The sequence below is a fragment of the Sciurus vulgaris genome (genome assembly GCF_902686455.1).
Source record: "Sciurus vulgaris genome assembly, chromosome: 4".
NCBI classification, from domain to species: Eukaryota; Metazoa; Chordata; class Mammalia; order Rodentia; family Sciuridae; genus Sciurus; species Sciurus vulgaris.
In genome coordinates, this window is record NC_136464.1 from 27,992,223 (window position 1) to 28,013,400 (window position 21,178).

The 21,178-nt window shown below is 35.5% G+C and overlaps 1 protein-coding gene across 1 annotated transcript in view; it reads right to left on the bottom strand.

Moving 5' to 3' along the window:
- Positions 1–2,053: 2,053 nt before the first annotated feature.
- SLF2 (SMC5-SMC6 complex localization factor 2) overlaps positions 2,054–21,178 on the bottom strand; it is a 43,163-nt gene continuing 24,038 nt past the window's right edge. The window contains 10 exon segments of the mRNA XM_079137975.1: positions 2,054–2,824; positions 5,801–5,869; positions 8,223–8,309; positions 9,723–9,800; positions 10,149–10,280; positions 11,605–11,692; positions 12,496–12,593; positions 14,450–14,626; positions 15,208–15,236; positions 15,239–15,309. Of these exon segments, the coding sequence (XP_078994101.1) occupies positions 2,789–2,824; positions 5,801–5,869; positions 8,223–8,309; positions 9,723–9,800; positions 10,149–10,280; positions 11,605–11,692; positions 12,496–12,593; positions 14,450–14,626; positions 15,208–15,236; positions 15,239–15,309 (865 nt within the window). The 3' untranslated portion in view covers positions 2,054–2,788.

The following is a 21,178-nucleotide window of genomic DNA, read 5'->3' on the forward strand; positions in this document are numbered from 1 at the left end:
ACCTAACTTTTACATCTGGGGAGATTTTGTGAAGTCAAAAGCAAGCTACTACTTGCATTTCAAAATGAAAACAAAATGCCAACCTTCTAAAAGGTGACAAAGGCACCACTGCCATCAGGAGACAGACAGCAAATGTACAAATGCTGTTACTTTACTGCTACGTAGATGTGTTCTGTGCATGAGTGTCTTCACTTAACTAACAGAATTATATTTTTCAGCTAACAAGAAAAGCAGGTTAGAAAAGGCAAATGGTTACACACAAAAGCATAAACACAATTATCTTAATTTTCAGCTTGCAATAAGGGTAATAAGTTTGACATATACAACCAGATAATTAAACAAGGTGATTTTTGGCACAGTAATATCGCCAAACACACCACCACTCAGTGCAAGCTTTGTTTGCCAAGTCCCAAAAGTGGCCTGACATTCTTTGTGCAATGAACATTTTCTCCCTCTCTGTCATCCCATTCACTGGGCAACAACAAGAGGAGGGAGACAAAGCATGGGGACTCAAGAGGGTGAAGGAAAATACTTTATTTGGGAGAAAACCATGGGCTACTTGTGCTAAAAGAAAATCACAGAATTTCTATGAGAACCCGAATGTAGATACTGACTGGACTATGACCTGGAGACAGAAGATGTCTACCAGAATCATAAATAAAAGGGCCTAAACTGACGTCTGGCCATTTAATTTCAAGGGACACATGAAATATTTTTCTTTTAATGGAGAAAGACAATTAAAAATAGAGATTTTTCTTATTGGAGCTGCTAAATAAAAATGTATCAAAGTGGTTTTAAATTTGATGGGCAGTTATCTGTTGAAACTGCAATACAAAAGGGTCACTTAAAAAAAAACCTGAATAACCCACTTGTTCCCCCCCCCCGTCAATGTACACGATTAGAAAATATTTACACACTGTAATTACAAGCAATATAAGCAGTATTTTATACTTTGAGATTTTTGTACACTTTACACAATGCAAAATGAGAAAAATATGAACACTTATAAAATTACACACAAATAATGTATCTACAAAGTATTAAATTACAGAGTGAAAGCCCCCATTGTTGGGCAGATAGATGCCAGAGTTTCATCAAGTTCTGTCAAATATAACTCTTTGTATCTATCTTTTTAACGTTCATAAGTGGCATTTTGTAACAATACCCTTGAGAGGTAGTATCAAGATAATATTATTCTTACCAGTAAACTCAACACAGAATAAAACTTGTTGGTCTGACTCTTGGAGCCTCATTCAGCCTGGGTTCTTAGAAACTGGATTTATTTAGTCCTGCCTATGAAATCTCTAACTGCCCAAAGCTTGACATGAGCTTCAAAAGTTACTGATGCTATTTTAAATGATAAATTTAAGATAAAATGGTTTTTTTTTTACTCCTAAGCCTCAATTTAGAGGTAGAAAGTTAGTTCTTAATTAAAACTTAATTTCTCCCTTCTCAAACCATAAACATCAAGTCCAGTTCCCTTTACTTCCATCATCTTTTCCCCTATAACTAGACATGAGAGTGCTCAGGAGAGAGCAAGTCACCCAAGCCAATGTTGAAAGAACAAAAAAAAAAATGTTCGTATTCTCTTTCAGGAACAAACCCTACTAAAAGAGACATTCAGTCAACGAAAGAATTTTTGAGTTGGCTAGTAAGAGCCTGTTACTATCCAATGGCTTTAAAGGGCCCCTGGGCTAAAACAAGCACTGTACACTTCTACTAACCCTCCACCATTTAAAACCAAAGGATGGCTTTCCAGTGTTTAAGAATTTAGAGCAGCTGTGATTTTCAAGTGCAACAACTTCAAGGTACAAGCACACGAGCGCACACAGGCTTGAGTGTGCGTGTATGTATACACGTGTACACACACACACACACACACACACACACACTCACACACACAATATCCTAAAGAATAAACACCATCCAGGTCTCGGCCAAAGTAATATACTTATGGAAACAAGGTTTTCGGAAACTTTTCCAGATCTTTAAGCTTTTATAATAGAGACTTCTGTAATATGGCTATCAAGGGTCAGAATTCTAAGATTTAACCAGTATTTTAAAAAAATATGTGCATTTAAAAGCAATTCAAAACAAGCTGCATATGGATATTTTGGCATTTTAAAAACAGAGTCCACTACAGCTTAACCTCTTCCTCTTAGGGGGATCTGTTTCATTGTTTTAGTGTGTTTTAAAAACCTAATAGATGTATAATCTTGAATAGTGAAGGAAAAAGGAGAGATTGAAACCTACTGTGGTTTACACAAGTTACAGAAAAGATTGCTACCTTAGTTGCTAAACTCTGTTCTAAGCAATCTCTTTGCATCCTAAAATAGCCAAGAAGGAAAATTAAACCCAACTGGACTTGGTCCTGGTTTCTACGTCCAACTCCTCAAAGTGGTCCAAACTCTTTTCTTCCATACTTCCCATGATTATCCGAGTGCCACAAATACTCCCTAAAAAAGATAATTGGTTTCTAATATAACAGGAGGAGTTAATAAAGGCAGGTTAGACTATGAGGTGCTTCTATCCTTTCCCTCCTTTTATAGGACTCTGCTCTTTTAAAAGGTCAGTTGCCTTAAAAATTAAGCAGATCACATTTCATATCTGCTTTAGAAATGGCAATTTTTTCATTACCAGCTTCATACTAGTTATTCAAGTGGCACATTTGCTGTGTATTTTCTTAGCATTCTGTAGCACTGGAATCCATAAGTAATCCTTTTTATTCTTCTTGGAAAGGCTCTTAATGAATTTCTCTTGGTTCATATTTTTGCTGCTGTAACTTCTGTTAAGAATCTGGTACCCAGAAGTCATGAAGCTGCCCCTAGAAAAGGAAAACAAATAAACAAAAAAGCAGAAGGAAAATTTAATCAAATTATGAATTAACCCTTAAAAAACCACTAATCATCAAACAATGGGTTTTGATAACAAAAGTAATAAAATCTTCATATTATACATTTCTTTGAAAAGTTCTGATAATCAGGTCCAAATGTCACATTTTGTGATCTAACAGTGAAAAGAAGTGTAACATAAACACAGGACATTTTTTCTTACAATGGTAACAACACTCATGAAGGACATATTTAAGGAGATTAATGTTAAGCTGATTAATATAAGGTTTTATTATTAAATCCTTTTCTAATTTTAATGGCATATCAGCATAGATGGTCAGACTAAAAAAAGTCTACTGAGGGTTAGAAACTGAAACAACAAAGCAGTACAAATTTGCCAGGCGTGGTTGTGCACCCCTGTAATCCCAGTGGCTCAGGAGGCTGAGGCAGGAGGATCAGAAGTTCAAAGCCAGTCTTAGCAACTTAGTGAGATCATCTCAAATTAAAAAAAAAAAAAAGGAAAAACAGGCTGAGAATGTGGCTCAGAGGTTGAGCACCTATAGGTTCAATCCCTGGTACACAAAAAAAAAAAAAAAGAAAAATATTTTTTCTAGCTAATATTCAGTGCTCACATAATTTTGAAATGAATTATAAACAATTTCAAGGCTCTGGCTACTCAAAGTTTAGTCTCTGGACCAGCAGCATTAGTATCAATCTGAGAACTTATTGAACTTCCAGAATATCTCAGTCCCACTCCAGACCTAACGAATCAGAATCTGCAATTTCACCAAGTTCCAAGATGATTCCTATGTACATTAAAACTTTAGAAGTTATTTTAGACAATCATGCATCAGTTAGTTTACAAACAAACAAAATGGCAAACTGATTAGCAGATGTTAAGAAAATGCCAAACCGAGTCAAAAAACCTCTTTAAATATGATACCAAAAGCATGAATGACAAAAGAAAAAAAAAGATATGAATTGGACTCCACAACTAAAAATATTTGTGCTGTAAATGATACTATCAAGACAATGAAGACAATAGAGGGGATGAAATACTTGCAAATTATATTTCTAATAAGGGACTTGTATTCAGAACACATGGAGAATTCTTACTACTCAACAATAAAAAGATAATTAAATCATTAAAAAATGGGCAGTGAGTCTGGCATAGTGGCACAGGTTTGTAATCTCAATGATTTTGAAAACTGAGGCAGAAAGATTTCAAGTTTGGGGCCAGACTTAGCAACTTAGTAAGACCCTGTGTCAAAATAAAAAAAAATAAAAAGGAATGGGAATAGAGCTCAGTGATAAAGTACACCTGGGTTCAATTCCTAAGCACCAAAGGAAAAAAATAAGTGCAAGAGATCTGAATAGACATTTCTCCAAGGAAGCTATACAAATGGCCAATAAGCACATTAGAAGATGCTCAACATCATTAGTTATTAGGAAGATGCAAATTAAAACCATAATATGATTTCAATTCCCACTCCCTACTATATATTTAGTCAAAAAGACAGATAATAATTGGGAAGAATGTGGAGAAACTGAAATTCTCAAAATATTCTGGTAGGAATGTAAAATGGTGCAGCCACTCTAGTAGCTCCTTAAAACACTGATCATAGAAACTGGGTTTGGTGGTACATGCCTATAATCCCAGGAATTTAGAAGGTTGAGGCAGGAGGATTACAAGTTCAAGGCCAGCCTTAGCAACTTAGCGAGATCCTATCTCAAAGTAAAAAAATAGCTCAGTGGTAAAGATGGGTTCAATTCTAAGTGCTGCAAGACAAAACAAAAAACTCACATGCAAAAAAGCTACAAAAACAAAAAAAGTTGAACATAGAATAACCAAATGACCCAGGAATTCTACTCTCAGGCATTTGCTCAAGATGGTTTCATTTGTAAATATATTCACATAAAAACATATATAAAAATGTTCTTGGGAGCATTATCCATAATAGAAAATAGAAACAACTGAAATGTCCATCTAATAAGTGGACATGTGACAGATATATCCACACAATCAAATATTGTTCAGCAACAGAAAAGAATATACATACCACAACATGGATTCACTTATCATTATGTTAGGTGAAAGAAGTTAGTCAAAGACCACATAATGTATCTCATGTAAAGAAAATGTTCAGATTAGGTAAATCTATACAGACAGAAAGTTAAGACTTTATTTGTCTAGATCTAAAGAGAGTGAGGAGGAGAATGAGGGAAGTGAGGGAATGGGGAGTAACTGATAATGGGTATGGAATTTATTTCTTAGGTGACAAAAATGTTGTAAAGTTAGGCCATGGTGATAACATTCACAATTCTCTGAATATATTAAAAACCATCATATACTTTAAGTTGGTGAAATATACACTATGTGTATTATGTCTTAATAGAACTGTTAAGAAAAATATTCCTTAGCTGGACATGGTGATATATGCCTGTACTCCCAGCAACACAGGAGGCCAAGGCAGGTGATTGCAAGTTCAAGGCCAGCCTGGGCAACTAAGCGAGATCCTATCTCAAAATAAAAAAATAAAAATAAAAAGGTCTGAGGTTATAGTTTAATGGTAGAACACCACTGGGTTCAATTCATACCAGGGGAAATAAATGGGAGAGGGGAGTAATGCTCCTTATGAAGTAACCTCCATTTGATGCATTCTGAAATGGGTTTGGCCATCTCTGAAAATAAATTAATGAACATAAAGCAAACAAATATCATTCACACACACACCACATATTACACCGGCATTTTAAATTTAAAGAGAATTAGAAGCAAGTCTTCTGTTGTACTTTGTTTCAAAAGTATGAAAAGGGGCTGGGGAGATAGCTCAGTTGGTAGAGTGCTTGCCTTGCAAGCACAAGGCCCTGGGTTCAATCTCCAGCACCGCAAAAAAAAAAAAAGAAAAAAGTACGAAAAGTACCATTTAGTAAAACTATTAAGAATAAATTGTTTAATAAAATGACACCTGAGTAGGCCGACAGTTCTGAATTATTTCCTGCCATTTTCCATGTATCCTGGCAACCAAGTCTTTCACCTTAAAAATATCAAAAAGAGGAAAATGGATCAGATCAAAACATCCTCACCTACAATCCATTTAACACTCGATACAAAAGAGCTTATAGCTTTGACAGGCACACACTCAATTTGGTTTTTGTTAAGAGAAAACAAGTTCCTCATCATTTAGAGGGGCTTTCAAATTATAGTAATAAACAAAACTTTCCTTTATCATCATAATATAAAATATTGAATGCTTAGAACTCAATTTCCCTATTAGTTATTAAACATAATACAGAAAAGCATAAACCCTGCATTCAAAGGAACTTACATTTTTGATTTGCTGGCTCTGTAACAGTTAAATAGAGAATCTAAGAGTGGATTGTGTTATAGGGTTCAAGGCTTTAGCTATTCCCTATCTTACCAGCTTCTATTTGAAAGACTCAAAACCACAAAAAACATTTGTCCTTTGTTCCTTTCCACATTATCAGAAGACCCAAAATTCATCATTCTTCTTCTCTCTGTTTTTGCAAAGTGCTATGAATCCCCTTCAAATACCTGGTATATTCCTACATTTAGAGGTTTGGCAAGTCTTTGTGCAAAACTCAAACTTTTCCCCAAAAGCAAAATTCTACCACACTTGAGATTTTTCATTAGCTCCTGACCATAACTGCTTGAGAAATGTTTTTAAACAAGGAACTTTATAGCTGCACAAAGTAAATTGTAAACTCTGCCTTGTTTCTCATCTAGAGTTCAGCAAATTGTCACCAAAATAATCACTACGTTTTCTGGGAGAGGCTTTTGGAGAGGCATGCAAACTCACCAATTTCAGTAGGACCATCCTTCTGAAACAATTTCCACAGACCACTATTGTCACTCTTCACAGTAAGAGGAGCCTTGGCACTAATCTGTGCTAGGCCCTTGGTTTTAAGAATCATAAAGCATGTTTGTTATTTCAGTGACTTGGAAGGCTGAGGTAGGAGGTGGCCCATTTTAGCATTTCTGTCAGTAATGGTCACTACCACCAAGTTCTACAGACTAGTAACTCTAGTCAGAATGTGCTTTGAAAGGTAGGGCTTACCTTCTAAGGCAATGAGCTATTCCTTATATGTATCTGAAAATCAGAAATCTGGTTTAATTTCTTCAGTTAGAATGATTTCTGTATTTAACTTCAATTCACTTAAGTAAATATATACTACATCCAAATGGGCATTATTCAAATGATTAGCCTTTGTAGCTAATTAATGTGAGAGATAAAGTTATAATGCTGAGACTCAATGACAAGCCAAACACCAGAGGAACAAAAGAATCCACTTTACATTACAAAAACTAAAAAGATGATTTGGGAATTAAAAAATCCTTACAAGTTTTAAAAAAGCACTATTTAATTTTATGTTTCAGGAAAAACCTCAAAATAATTCTATTAATACTAAAGTTGCTTTCCTACCCTATGTTCACAAACTTGGTTTTTCTACTATAAATATATAAAACCTTTAACAAGAAAAAAACTTAGGCTTATTGTTGAGTTACTTCCATCCTAGAGCTCAGAATGGTTGACTCAGATTTCTTGAAGAGGTCTTTTAACAATTTCTTAAATATAATATTTAAAGAATAACAGCTGCTGGGTGTGGTGGCGCGTGCCTGTAACACCAGCGGCTTGGGAGGCTGAGGCAGGAGGATCACAAGTTCAAAGCTAGTCTCAGCAACTTAGTGAGGCCCTAAGCAACTTAGTGAGACATGGACTAGGGATGTGGTTCAGTGGTTAAGTGCTGTTGGGTTCAATCCCTGGTAATAAAAAACAAAAACAAACAACAACAACAAACAAAAAAAGTTTTCAACCATCATAAAATTTCACAGCCACTATTTTGTAATTATATATTTATTTAAACAGTGCTTCAATCCTTGACACTATCTTAAGCATAAGGGCTTCAATATGTACTATGAGAAAAAAACTAAGACATTCTCCTTTGGTGTCTGGCTTGGGGCTATAGCTCAGTGGTAGAGCACTTGCCTATCTATGTGAGGCACTGGGTTTGATCCTCAGCACCACATTAAAAAAAAAAAAAAAAGGAACAAAGTCCTATTTTTAATCTTTTATGTATTTATTTTGTAGTGCTGGGAATCCAGGGCCTTGGCATGGTAGGTAAGTGCTCTACCAGAGAGCTAAATCCTCAGCCTTTTTTTTTTTTTTTTGAGGCAGGGCTTGGTAAGTTGCTGAAGCTGGCCTCGAACTTGCAATCCTTCTGTCTCAGCCTCCCAAATTACAGGTGTGATTTACAAATTACAGCTGGGAATTACAGGTGTGTGCCACCACGCCTGGCTTCTTCCCTTAAATATTAATGTAACCAAGATTTAACACAAAAATGAAAAAATAAAAAAAAAAAACAACTTACCTTAGTTCTGTAAAAAAGTCTTGCATCTTCCCTAATGTCACATTTAACATGCTTTTCCAAAGCCCCACAGAGTAGTACGAAGTGCTTCTGTGCAAGACAAAACAAATGTAATGGATGAAAACAACTATGAAATATTACAAATTAATGAAGAATTAGGTAAGTAGAACAAATTAATGATTTAAAAAAAATCTGTCATCCCCCAGTTAGCAGTTTCTGATGTTAGATCATCCAACATAATAGCAGTCCTATCAGTGTCACTTCTATGATAACAGGATGGTTATAGTCTACTGCTTGTTAATAGTAAAAATATACACAAGCCAGGACTGGTGGTGCACACTTGTAATCCCAGTTATTTGGGAGACTGAGATAGGAGGATCGCAAGTTTGAGGCCAGTCTGGGCAACTTAAATAATATAAAGAAGGACTGGGGGTGTAGTCCAGTAGTAAAGAACCACTGGGTTCAACCCCCAACCCCAAAAACAAATAAAAAAAACAGGGACTGAAAAGGTTGGACATGTAGCTCAGAGGTAGAGCACTTGCCTAGCATGTGTGGCCCTGGGTTCAATCCCTAGTACTGAAAAAAAAGAAAACATTAAAATAGGGACTGGACTAGTTAAGATATGAAGCAAGAGGTATTAAATTAAATAAGACCTTTCCCCAATAGCATAGGGATAAAAGGTTAATTCAGAATGAAAATCTTAATATGGGGAGTGGTGTACACCTAAAATCCCAGTGACCTGGGATGCTGAGGCATGAGGATTACAAATTCAAAGCCAGGCTCAGCAACTTTGTGAGACCTTCAGCAACTTAGTAGACCCTCTCTCAAAATAAAAAGGACTGGGAATGTAGCTCAGTGGTAAAGCACCCAGGGTTCAATCCCCAGTATCAAAAAATAAAACAAAAGTATAATATGTAGAGATAATTTAGAAATGAAATCCACTCCTGAAGTGGTATGACTTAATATAAGTTTAGTGTTGAAGGCAAATGTTGTTTCTTTTTTCATTTTTTAATTTTTTGGTACTGGAGACTGAACCCACAGGCACTTAACTACTGAGCCACATCCTCAGCCTTTTTAAATGTTTAATTTAGAGACAGTGTCTCACTGAATTGCTGAGGCTGGCTTTGAACTCATGATCCTCCTGCTTCAGCCTCTCGAGCCACTGGGGTTACAGGCGTGCCATGACCAGTCAAATGTTGTTTGTTTAAAAAGAATAAAAAGAAAAAAGAAAAAGAAGCATAAGAAAAGGTGAGAAGAAATCAGCTAAAAGCTGCCCATATGGTATTTGGTGACCTTGGTTATGAATATATTATACTGTTGCCAAGTTATGGTGAAACTGAATAACATTTGTTGACAATTCTTGTTAATATGATGTATTTGCAGGTTACTATTACTTCCCCTCTCCAGTTAACCCTTATTAATTCTTCTCTTTACTAAAGCATGCTCATTCATTCTATCAATAGTGACACCTTTTAAAACACATCACCACTAAACTTCACCTACCCGTTGTGCAGAAGGAAAAGAATGAGAACAACTAACTTCACCGACTAAATGAAGAAGAATGTAGGTCAGGTAATATGCCTGTTAGAGAAATAAATAAAATCAATACCTAGGAATTAGTTAGCACTGATGTCATTCACAATTTACCTATTAGGAAAGTGGCTCAGGGAGGATAAAGGATTTAAACCAGCTAGTAAGAAAGGAAAAGACATGCATTTAATCTAGGCCTTTTAAAGACTTCTAACTCAAGTGCAATCCTCACAACTGCCCTAGTATAGAGCTACAAAAATTTCTCCCAGTATTAAATTATCAACAACCGTCCTTTTACTAAATTCTCAGCTCTTAAGTTTACTGAGTTATGTCATGATAGCAATAAATAGGAAACATCACTTTATGCTCTTATGTGCTCTGAGATCCAGCCCTGGATACCTGCTTTTCAAGTTCTAAATGAAGACTGTCATCAATAGTTCCATTTGGTTGTTCAGCCCTTTTCTTCAAGACCATTTTCTTCAACAAATCAGAAGGCTTCATTTGCACAAGATATCGATGTAGGACTGATATCTATTGAAAGAAAGAGACAATGAATAATGCTAAGCAATACAGTTGTTCTTTCTTAGGTCACTTTTCCCTAGTGTTCCCCACTGTTCATTTTGCCTTCTCTAATTTTGCCTCTTTACCTTTCTTTATAGTCCAATGATACTCATTTCTCCTTTACTTAAAAGTCCTCAATTGCTTAAAAAGGGATTTTAAGTTAAAGATTTAGTACTTGTAACTAAGGATAAATGTTTAAACGGCCAAATAACATAGCAGAGGTCACAGGGAATGCTTTCTCTGTGAAATTATTTGAAAGTCAGTGAAGTTCAATTTCCCAGTGGATAGACGTCATTGAATTCTGAACAGAACTATTATAAGGAGTTAAAAACAAATCTAGATTGCATAATTCAAATATGAATTAGTGATAGAAATCATATCCTGGACCTCTTTTAATAGTAGTAAATACCACTGAAAGGATTGTGAGTTATATATTAATTATCCTGCTGGTTCAGGAATGGTGTCCATATATCTGGAATCAAATCTACCTCAATTCAATGAAGCAAAAACTGTCTGTCCCCATTAATCTCTAACACCTTGTGCATACTTCTATTATTGGTTATTACCACAAAAACCCTCGATGATTGCTTTATTTTGTGTTTCAATCACCAGGTTATGTTCTTAAGAGTAGTCTCTAATTCTTTTTTTGTTTTCAATCTCTAGAACCTGGTAGATGGTAGAGTACCTTGTACTGAACTGCATTCAAACAAGAACACTTAATTTATATTTTATATTTTTTTTATGGTAGCAGATACTATTTTACTGAGCACTATGTACAAATAATGGTTTCTTTTTTATGTTTTTTAATTGGTGCACTATAATTATATGTGAGATTTATTGTGACATATTTCTACATGAACATTAATTTGATCAATCTCATTCCTGGTATTTTCCCTTTTCTTCCTCTCAATCGCTCTCTGAGATTTCCTTCCTCTAGTCTACTGGTCTCCCTTCTATTCTAATGAGTACACTATGAACATACATAAAAGTGGGATTCCCTATTGCTGTATGTATACATGAACATGGTATAATTTAGTCAATTTTATTTCCCAAAACCTCCCCTTGCTCTTCCTTCTCCCTTCCCTCTTGATCCCCTTCCTTTTCTTTATTGGTCTCTCTTCTATTAAGAAACTGGATATTGTTAGTCAAGTACCATGCTAAAGATTACATGAATAGTAACACCACTAAGGAATTTTGACTTAGGAGTCATTAATTTTCACTATACTTCATTACCATTCCCACATTAAAAAAAAAAAAAAAAAAAACAAACAAACAAAAAAAACAGTACTTATACCTGCAGATTATTGGCATTAGGGACATCTTCATGTTTCTCATCCAAAAGCTTTGAAATAATCACTAGACTGAGGCACTGTCTGAGTTGTCTGAAATTAGAATTTTAAAGTATTTTAATCAACATGACTTACAAAGCAAAAAGAGCCAAAAGTTGGTCTAGTTCTAACTGGAAATACAAGCAATGTTTCAAGAGAAGGCTGTATAAGAACATAGGAACTATTATAGAATAGTAACATTTTAATGTAAAATACTAAAACATAAAGGTAGAAAGATTTGTGCACTCCCCCAAAGCTAATTCATTCATTTTTACAATGTATGCAACCTATATTATAGATAAACTAAAACTAAACCTCAAAAGTACCATAGTAAGTCCAGTGCTGCATGCCTGTAATCCCAGCCACTCAGAAGGCTGAGGGAGGATGATCACAAGTTTGAGGCCAAGCTGGGCAACATAGAAGTAGCTGGAGAGGTAGCACAGTGGCAGTGGTGGTAGGAGAGCAGAAGAGAGGGGTACACAGGAGGAGGGGGATTACAAAATGACCTAAATTAAAAATTGGAATCAGCTGAATGTGGTGGTGCACACCTATAATTCCAGCAACTTGAGAAGCTGAGATAAGAAGATCACAAATTTGAGGCCAGCCTTGGCAACTTACCAAGATCCCATCTCAAAATAAAAAATAAAAAGGGCTGGAGATGTAGCTCAGTTCTAGGTTCAATCCCCAGTATTAAAAAGAATCAGAATCAGGCTATCAATACCTTTACCCTCAACTAAATAGAAACAATAGCTCTTATGTAACATTAAAAGAATAGTGGCTGAAAATAAAGGACCCAGAAGTATTTCATTGTAAATATTATAAAGTTTCTTAAATGTTTCATTCTCACTTCTCAATACCTTCCACGTGATGTCCAGTTAGGGACTAGCTGTACCAACCACAGAAGGTTGTGTGGATGACTAGAGAGTTCATTTATGCCCAGGCAGAGTTCAGGTACCTGAAAAAAAAGAAATGTGCAAGATTTCTTTCCAAACAGAATAGCAGAATCAAGTCCACATTCATTCCCAGCCTAATGGAAGCAGTAACAAAATAGAATGCTCAGTTTTTGAAAATGCATGGAATCTAGAACCTGCTAAAAGTACACAACAGATTCTGTTTTATCTTAAACCAAACACATTCATCAGAATTTCATTGGCTCTCATGTCTTGTCATATCATATCTCTATTCATATTTAAACAGTCCTTGTTGGAAGAATAAAACAATTAACAAAAACGCCAGTTTCCAAATGTGTATATTGAGGGTTGCACAAAAATCATATATGCTTTTGACCTGGAATTTCTTGCACTTTAGGGATTCTATTTCAGCATTTTATTTATTTGTTTGGGGTTGGGGGAAGGAAGGTTTAACTGGGGATTGAACATAGGGGTATTACCACTGAGTTACATCCCCAACCCTTTTAATTTTTTATTTTGAGACAGGTTCTTGCCAAGTTGCTTAGGGCCTCACTGAGTTGCTGAGGCTGACCTTGAACTTGTAATCCTCTAGTGTCAGCCTCCCAAGTTGCTGGGATCATAGGTGTGTGCCACCATGCCAGGCTCCAGTATTTTAATTATTATTTTTTTAGTGCTAGGGACTGAGCTCAGGGGTGCTTTACCATTGAGCTATATCCCCAGTCCTTTTTATTTTTTATTTGGAGACAGGGTCTTGCTAAGCTTTAAGGCTGGCTTCAAATCTATAATCCTCCTGCCTCAGCCACCTGAGTAACTGAGATTACAGGTGTGCGCCACCATGCCCAGCTTCAAGTATTTTTGAAAGCCTAACAGTTGCAGTGGCGTACACAGTTCAGGAGGCTGAGGCAGGAGGATTTCAGTTCAAAGCCAACCTCAGTAACTTAGCGAGGCCCTAAACAACTGAGCAGGTCCCTGTCTCAAAATAAAATATAAAAGGGTGGTTGTGTCCCTGGGCTCAAGGGGCAGGGGAGGGGGGACTAATTTTAAACAACATCAAAATCAGCAACATTATTTCATGATCGTGGTAACCTTCTGAATGGATGGATGTACACAAGCCGAGAAACTTTTTGACATAAATGCTTCAGAATAACTTGATGACTAGAGGAAGTATGGGGTAGGATAACAGAGTAAGCAAGACTGTGTTGATAATTTTTTGAAGCTGGTTGGTAGCTACTTACAGGCTTATTACACTACTCTCTACTTTTGTGCTTTTAATTTCCACAAAAAGTGGTTGAAAAATATAATTTTTTAAAAAGGTCTTAACAAAATTGTACATATCCACACTCCACGTGGCCTACTGAAGTTTAGCTTTAAGCAAAAATTATTACATCATTTCAATTAGGTATCTCTGCTCAAAGGTCATTTCAGAAAGGTCTTCCCTGACTGCCTCAAATGAAATAGCCTGGCATCTGTGTCTTTCTACTCTCTGTACCCATGTCCTGCTTTGTTTTAATTTGCAGCACTTAATTACAACCTGATATGTTATTACAATCCACCTTTACTTGTTTTATCATCTAACTCTGAGTAGGATGAAAGCTTTGTGAAGGCAAGGGCATTGTCCTTTCCACAGCTGGGTTTCTAGCACCTATCATATGAATGCTTAGTCCATAATAAATCCTCGATAAATAAATCTTTGTTGAATGAATAGTTGCAGTTTTAGAAAAGAAATATTTTTAATTTATGTAATACAATTTCAGTAAAGACAGCACTTTCCACAGTCTCTTTTCCATTTGTTAAAGATTTTAATTGAGCTTAGGAACAATTTTAATTCTGTAGGCACTATGAAAGTCAAACTGTGATGCTGTAAAAAAAAAATCAATACTCAAATTTTAAGTAATGGTACCTTTGTGTTCCAATCTCTGATGTTTTTCATCAGGTTTATCAGGAGGCTCTGAAAGTCTACTAGAGGAATCTGTTTCAGTTGTTTTTCCAAACTCATTTTAAACAACATCAAAATCAGCAACATTATTTCACGATCTTGGTAACCTTCTGGATGTATGGATGTACACAAGCCTAGAAACTTTTTGACACAAATGCACAAAGCAACTTAAGAAGACATATTTTACTTGAAGAATCTCAATTGCAAAATCTTTTTGGCAAAAGAGAAATATACATAAAACGAGTATCAGATATCCAGAAAAGGTGGCCCAGAAACACTCTTGCTAATAATCTGAAGTAAATGGTAAATGTTTTTTTCTTTATTTTTCACTTTCAAGATTTTGTTAATGGTTCAGTATCATTGATTTAATATTTGATTCAGTCATGAAAATGTTTTACACAGTTATTCTTGATCACTAAGTTATACTGTAAGTGATAATTTTTTCTTTACACATCCAATTCTAAAAAGTTACTGGTCTCCAAACTATTTTAATGATATAATTCTGACCTAAAGTTCCCTTCCACTCTTAATATTAAAACAAAAATAAAAAACAGCAAAAACCCACCTTCAATAAAAGATTAATTACTGCTAAGAAATTTAATTTGGTAAAAAACTAGTTTTTTTTCCCTTTCTTTTTTCTTTTGATTATTATTAACCATCACTAAAATAATTCTAGCTCTGTCTGCTAAAGACACATACATGCACAAGTTCTTTTTTCCTACCTTAACCACATTTAAAATGTTGGTTTCAGAAGAGTTGAAAAAATTGGTTTATAAGATGAATCTTCACTTCCTTTCCCCTCCAACGTTGTCTGTGTTTCAGAACTATTGAGAAGTGAATAAAGAAATGTGAAATTAGGCAGAATAATAATCAGTCATTTAAGAAATACTGAACTACTTAAAAAAATTGTTGCTGGCCTAAAATTTGTGATCCTGTTGTTTCAACCTCTCTCAGAGCTGAGAATACAAAGGATGTGCTATGGTGCCCAGTTTAATGTTTTTGTTTTTTCCTTCTTTTTAAATTACATTCTAGTGAGGAATAATTCACATAGAGGTAAAAAGAATGTGCCCATTTAGTTTTGATAAGTGTACATACTAATATAATCATCATTCAAATCAAGAAATAGAACATTTCTATCACTCCCCAAAGTTCCTACATGCCAGATTCAAGTCAATCTGCTATTCCCTATTGGTAGTAAACACTAATCTGATTTCCATCTTTACACATTAGTTTTCCTTTGAACCAGTTACTTTTTACAAGATACTATTCTCAATGCTCTTGGTGTTCAGAAAACTATGTAGGAGGTGGCTTTGAGGACAGAATTTTAAGTGCCTAAAGAAACTGCCAGAGTAATATGAAGGAACAATTCTTAAGCATTCCAATTTGGGTTGAAGCTGTCAGTAAAAGTTCACAGAAGAGGAGATGCATGAACTTGGCTTTTGAAAGATTTAAAAATATATATATTCATACAGTTAAAAAAATATCAATTGTACAGTAACTCTGTGAAGAAATGTCCTCTCAACATTAGCTCCCTTCAGCCACCCATTTCCTCAATTACTATTATTGTTAGTTCCTTCCTTCCACAAGCATTTTATGTATTAAGAAGAATCAGGCAGGGGTGGGCATGCCTGTTAATACTTAGGCAGCAGAACTGCAAATTCAAGGCCAGACAGAATTTAGGGAGACTCTGTCTCAAATGAAAAGGGTTAGATATGTAGCTCAATGATATAGCACTTGCCTAGCAAGCCTTAGGGCCCTGGGTTTGATCCCCACAACTACATGAACACATAGCATGCAAATAAGAATATATATCCCCTTGCAGTGTAAGAAATATATCTGGTCTTTGAATCAAGGCACAGAGCTCCTGAAACCCTTAAGGGTAAGAAGAGCCTCTTCTGTTAAGTCTCCTGTTGACCACACCTGAGTTCATGCTGATGAGGTGACTACTGAAGGATGGGGCCTATAGTGATGAGAGGGTTTAAACTTTGAGCCCATACAGGAGGGTCAGATATCAAGTGGCCACTGCTTTAAACAATCATCTTTAGTAATGGAATCTCCATGAAACCCCTAAAGCTTGGAAATCTTTTGGATAGTGAACACTGACAGATGATGGGAGGGTGGTAGACTTGGAAGGCCTGGGAGATTCCAGGCACACTCTCCTCAGGCCTTGTCCTCGGCATCACTTCCATTTGGCTGTTCCTGAGTTGTATCTTTTACGACAAATAAACTGTTTTCCAAGTTTCTGTGAGCTATTCTAGCAAATTAGTGAACGTGAAGTGGGGACTATGGGACCTCCCAATTTATAGCTCACTGGTCAGAAGTACAGAAGACTCAGATTTGTGACTGGCATATTAAGTGGAGACAGTCTTGTGGGACTAAGCCTTTTACTTGAGCCTGCACTAACTCTGTATAGAATCAAATTAAACCATAGGATATCTAGTTGAGGGTCTATAGAAAATTAGAGAATTACCATGTGTGGAAAACCCACACAACTGATGTCAGAAATGTTTTTTGGTACTGGGTATTGAAATAGGGATGCATTACCACTGAGCTATATCCCTAGTCCTTTTAACTTTTTAAAAATTATTATTTATTCATTTTTTTGTGGTATTAGGGATTTAATCCAAGGGTGCCTTACCACTGAGTTATTATCTCCAGCCCTTTTTATTTTGAGACAGGGTCTCACTAAGTTGCCAAGGCTGGCCTCAAACTTGCAATCCTCCTGCTTCTGCCTCCCCAGTAACTGGGATTACAGGCATATACCACCACACAAGGAAAAAAACCTTTGTCCTCTTCTCATTCTCTCTTTTTATTTTTGGTACCAGGAATTAAACCCAGGGGCACTTACCCACTGAGCCACATACCCCCCCCCCCCAATTTTGAAGCAGAGTCTCCCTAAGTTGCTGAGGCTGGCCTTGAATTTGCAATCCTCCTGCCTCAGCCTCCCAGTTGATGGGATTACAGAAGTGTGCCACTGTACCTGGCAATAACCTTCTTATTCTGAAAAACAACAGTTTAGGCCAACGTGGTGGCATATATCTGTAATCTCAGTGACTTGGAAGGCTGAGGCAAGAGGATCACAAATTTGCCTGGTATCACCATTAGCAACTTAGCAAGATCTTATCTCAAAAAAAAAAAAAAAAAAAAAAAAAATTATAAGGACTAGGGGATATAGTTCAGTGGCAAAAGTGTTCCTGGGCTTAACTGTCTTTACAAAACAAAACAAACTTAAACAGAACAAAACCCTACTTACTGTCCATTGTGCCCCTTCCAAGCTGTATAACCTTGGGGCAAGTTAACCTTAACCTTAATGTTAACCTTTCTGTGTCCACCTTACTTGTAAAATGAAAATGAGATACTCCAAATATCTGCAGTTACTATTAAGTGAGGTATTATGTTCAGACCTTAGAATAATGTATGGTGTATAGAAAAAACTACCAAAGGGTTAACAGTTATGATGTGAAGGGAACAGGAAGGAAGTAGTAGATCAATTTGCTTAGAACAAAGTCTCAAGAGCAAAAGAGAAAACAGGTCAGAGTAAAATTGTAAAATCTTAAATATGGGATATGAAGGGGAGAGAAATTTTTTTCTAACAGTGCAAAGAATATCTTGGAGGTAGAAGGATGATGGAGAATAGGGATTTTGCCAGGTAGGAATGAAAATGGGCATCTGAATTAGAATGATACTGGGAATAAAAAGGAAGAAATAGCTATGAAATAAGGAGAGGAAGAGGAACACAGGGATGTGAGAATTGATTCGATACAAAATTGAAACAAATTAGGATATATTTAGTACTCAGTCTGTGTATATAGCAGAATGGTCAAGAAAAGTACCAGTATACCTTGATATCCCTATTTGAGTATTTAATATCCCTATTTGAGCACTTAACAATCTATAAAAATTTTTATTCCAAATCTATTTGTTTAAAGAACTTCCTATAATTAATACATAAACAAAGCAAAAATGGATGTGTTGTGTTAAGTCCCAGTTAAAAAAGAAAAGTAAGCTGTGATCATATCTGAAGAGAATTCAGACTCATTCATGTTATTTAAACAGACATTTCATTACATTGCTTTCATTTCTATGCCACTTCACTTTTACTAACCTGTTCCCAATCTTCACTCAGTGAAGTAACAGTGACTATAGCCATAACCACCCTGTCCAGCCATTAAACCTAAGTGAGGCAACTCTTCAATTGGTTAAGTGACCAACAAAAAATTATTTGATTTTGCCAAATATTATTTGCATTTATTATGTATTGATGGAATCATTATGTATCTTTGATTTGCTGTTTATTTCAACTACTGTAAATACTTTCAACAGTAAAGAAAAACTCAAATGCATCGCATACAACATAGAAAATTACCACAGAGTTCATTAAAATGTTAACTAATAAAGTAATTGGTATTTTATTTTTAAAATTTTTAGTTGTTGATGGACCTTTATTTTCTTTATTAATGTGCAGTGCTGAGAATCAAACCCAGTGCCTCACACGTGCTAGGCAAGCACTATACCACTAAGCCACAACCCCAGCTGGTATTTTAAATGTTTATAATATGCAGAAATATCAGGTACTTTTTTTTTTTTTTTGTGGTGCTGGGGAGTTGAACCCAGGGCCTTGTGCTTGTGAGGCAAGCACTCTACCAACTGCGCTGTATCCCCAGCCCAAGGTACATTTTTTATTATAGATGTTCAAGAGTATTCTAGTTATATGTGGGAGAAATGTGGGTTTCTTTTGCATGGGCTAAGAGTATAGCTCAGTAGTAGAGCACTTGCCTAGCACGTGTGAGGACCTGGGTTCAATCCCTAACAAAAAAAGGAAAAAAAAAAAAAAAAAAAAGTGGAATACAGGCTCAATTTAAAAATTTGCTATCCAACTTATATTCAGATATAAATGACATCTGAGTAATGAGGGGTCCTATGTAGGATGAAAAGAGAACCAGAGAAATGAAGAATTTTGTTTTGGACATGCCAAGTTAACAATAATTTGCATTTTTCTCTTTAAGAGAAGCTGAATATATTTTCATAATATTTAAGAATTGCTCTTATTTCCTGTTAAGTTTTCATTTCCTTTGCCACTTTTATAGTAATTTATCTTTTTCTTACTGATTTGACATTAAGCTTTATACACATAAGTTTCTGATATACACACACATACACTTTTTACCCTCCCTCTCCATTTTTAAGTTTTTCTTTGACATTGTTTATAATGATTTTGCAATGCAGGTTTTTTACAAATGTGGTCAAATAAGTTAATATTTCCTTTTATGGAGGGTATTAGTTCACATATAAAGTCATCTTCCTTTCTTCTAAGATTATAAAAAATTCTGCCAGTTTCTTCTATTACTTTCATGTTTTCATTGTATACATTTAAAATCTTTGATCTGTAACTTTGAGTTATAATTCAAATTTTTCTCCAGGCAGCTACTAGGGTTTTCCAGATACAGGATAATCTGAATACTGAAGAGTTCACTTTTTTTTTTTTTTTTTGGACTTCTCTATTTTGTTACACTGATGGAACTTTGTCCTTTGCCACTTTTATAGTAGGTGATGAGGGCTGGGTATATAGCTCAGTTGGTAGAGTGCTTGCCTTGCAAGCACAAGGCCCTGGGTTCAAATCCTCAGCACCGTAAAATTAAATAAATAAATAAAATAAATAGATAAATAAATAAATAATATAGTAGGTTATGTACTACTATAAACTTTTGTATAGTAGTACACACACAATTGTACTATACTACTTTATGATCTGCTTAGGCTAGTCCTGCCTCATAACTTTTCTGGATATTCCTACTTACTTTTTTTTTTTTAATGACTTGAGAGTTAGCTGTATGTTCCCAACTACCCTCCAACTCTCAAAAATCCTATTGGCATTTATTATTAGGATCTTATTATTGATAATGTGTAATTTTCATACTGTAACCATAATAGGCTTTCCCCTCAAGGTCCTTTTTGTCCTGTAGTAATGTTTTACTTATTATACACACACACACATATGCACTTTTAAATTTATTCCTAGGTATTTATTTTTTAAAAAAATTAGTCAATGAAAATTATAATAAAAAAATTACTGTCTCTTCTTCCAGTGTATCATTTAAATTAGCTGCAGATCAGCTATCTGAGGGTAACTGGTTTCTCATAAATTTTGCATGCTGGCACCCATACCAAATTCTATTTGCCATAGTTTTTCAACTGATTATACAATTCTATGTATACATTAAATCACTTATCAAATAAATGATCTATCACCAACTTCTTTCCAATTTTTATATGCTATTTTTTTCCCTTTTATCAATGACTTTGGTCAATACCTACAAAACAATGAGTAGTCTTACTTTTTTTTTTTTTTTTTTTTTTTGGTGCTGGGGATTGAACCCAGGGGCTCTTTATCACTGAGCTACATTCCCAGACCTTTTCATTTTATTTTGAGATAGAGTGTCACTAAGTTCCCAAGGTTGGCCTCGAACTCATGATCCTCCTGCCTCAGCCTCCCCAGTCACTTGAATTACAGGCATGTGCCACCACACCTGGCTTTAAAAAACATTTTTATGGGAGCTGAGTGTTGTGGCATGCACCTGTACCCAGCAACTTGGGAGGCTGAGGCAGGAGGACTGAAGTTTGAGGCCCATCTCAGCAACTTAGTAAGACCTTATTTCAAAATAAAAAATAAAAAGGGCTGAGGATGTGGTTCAG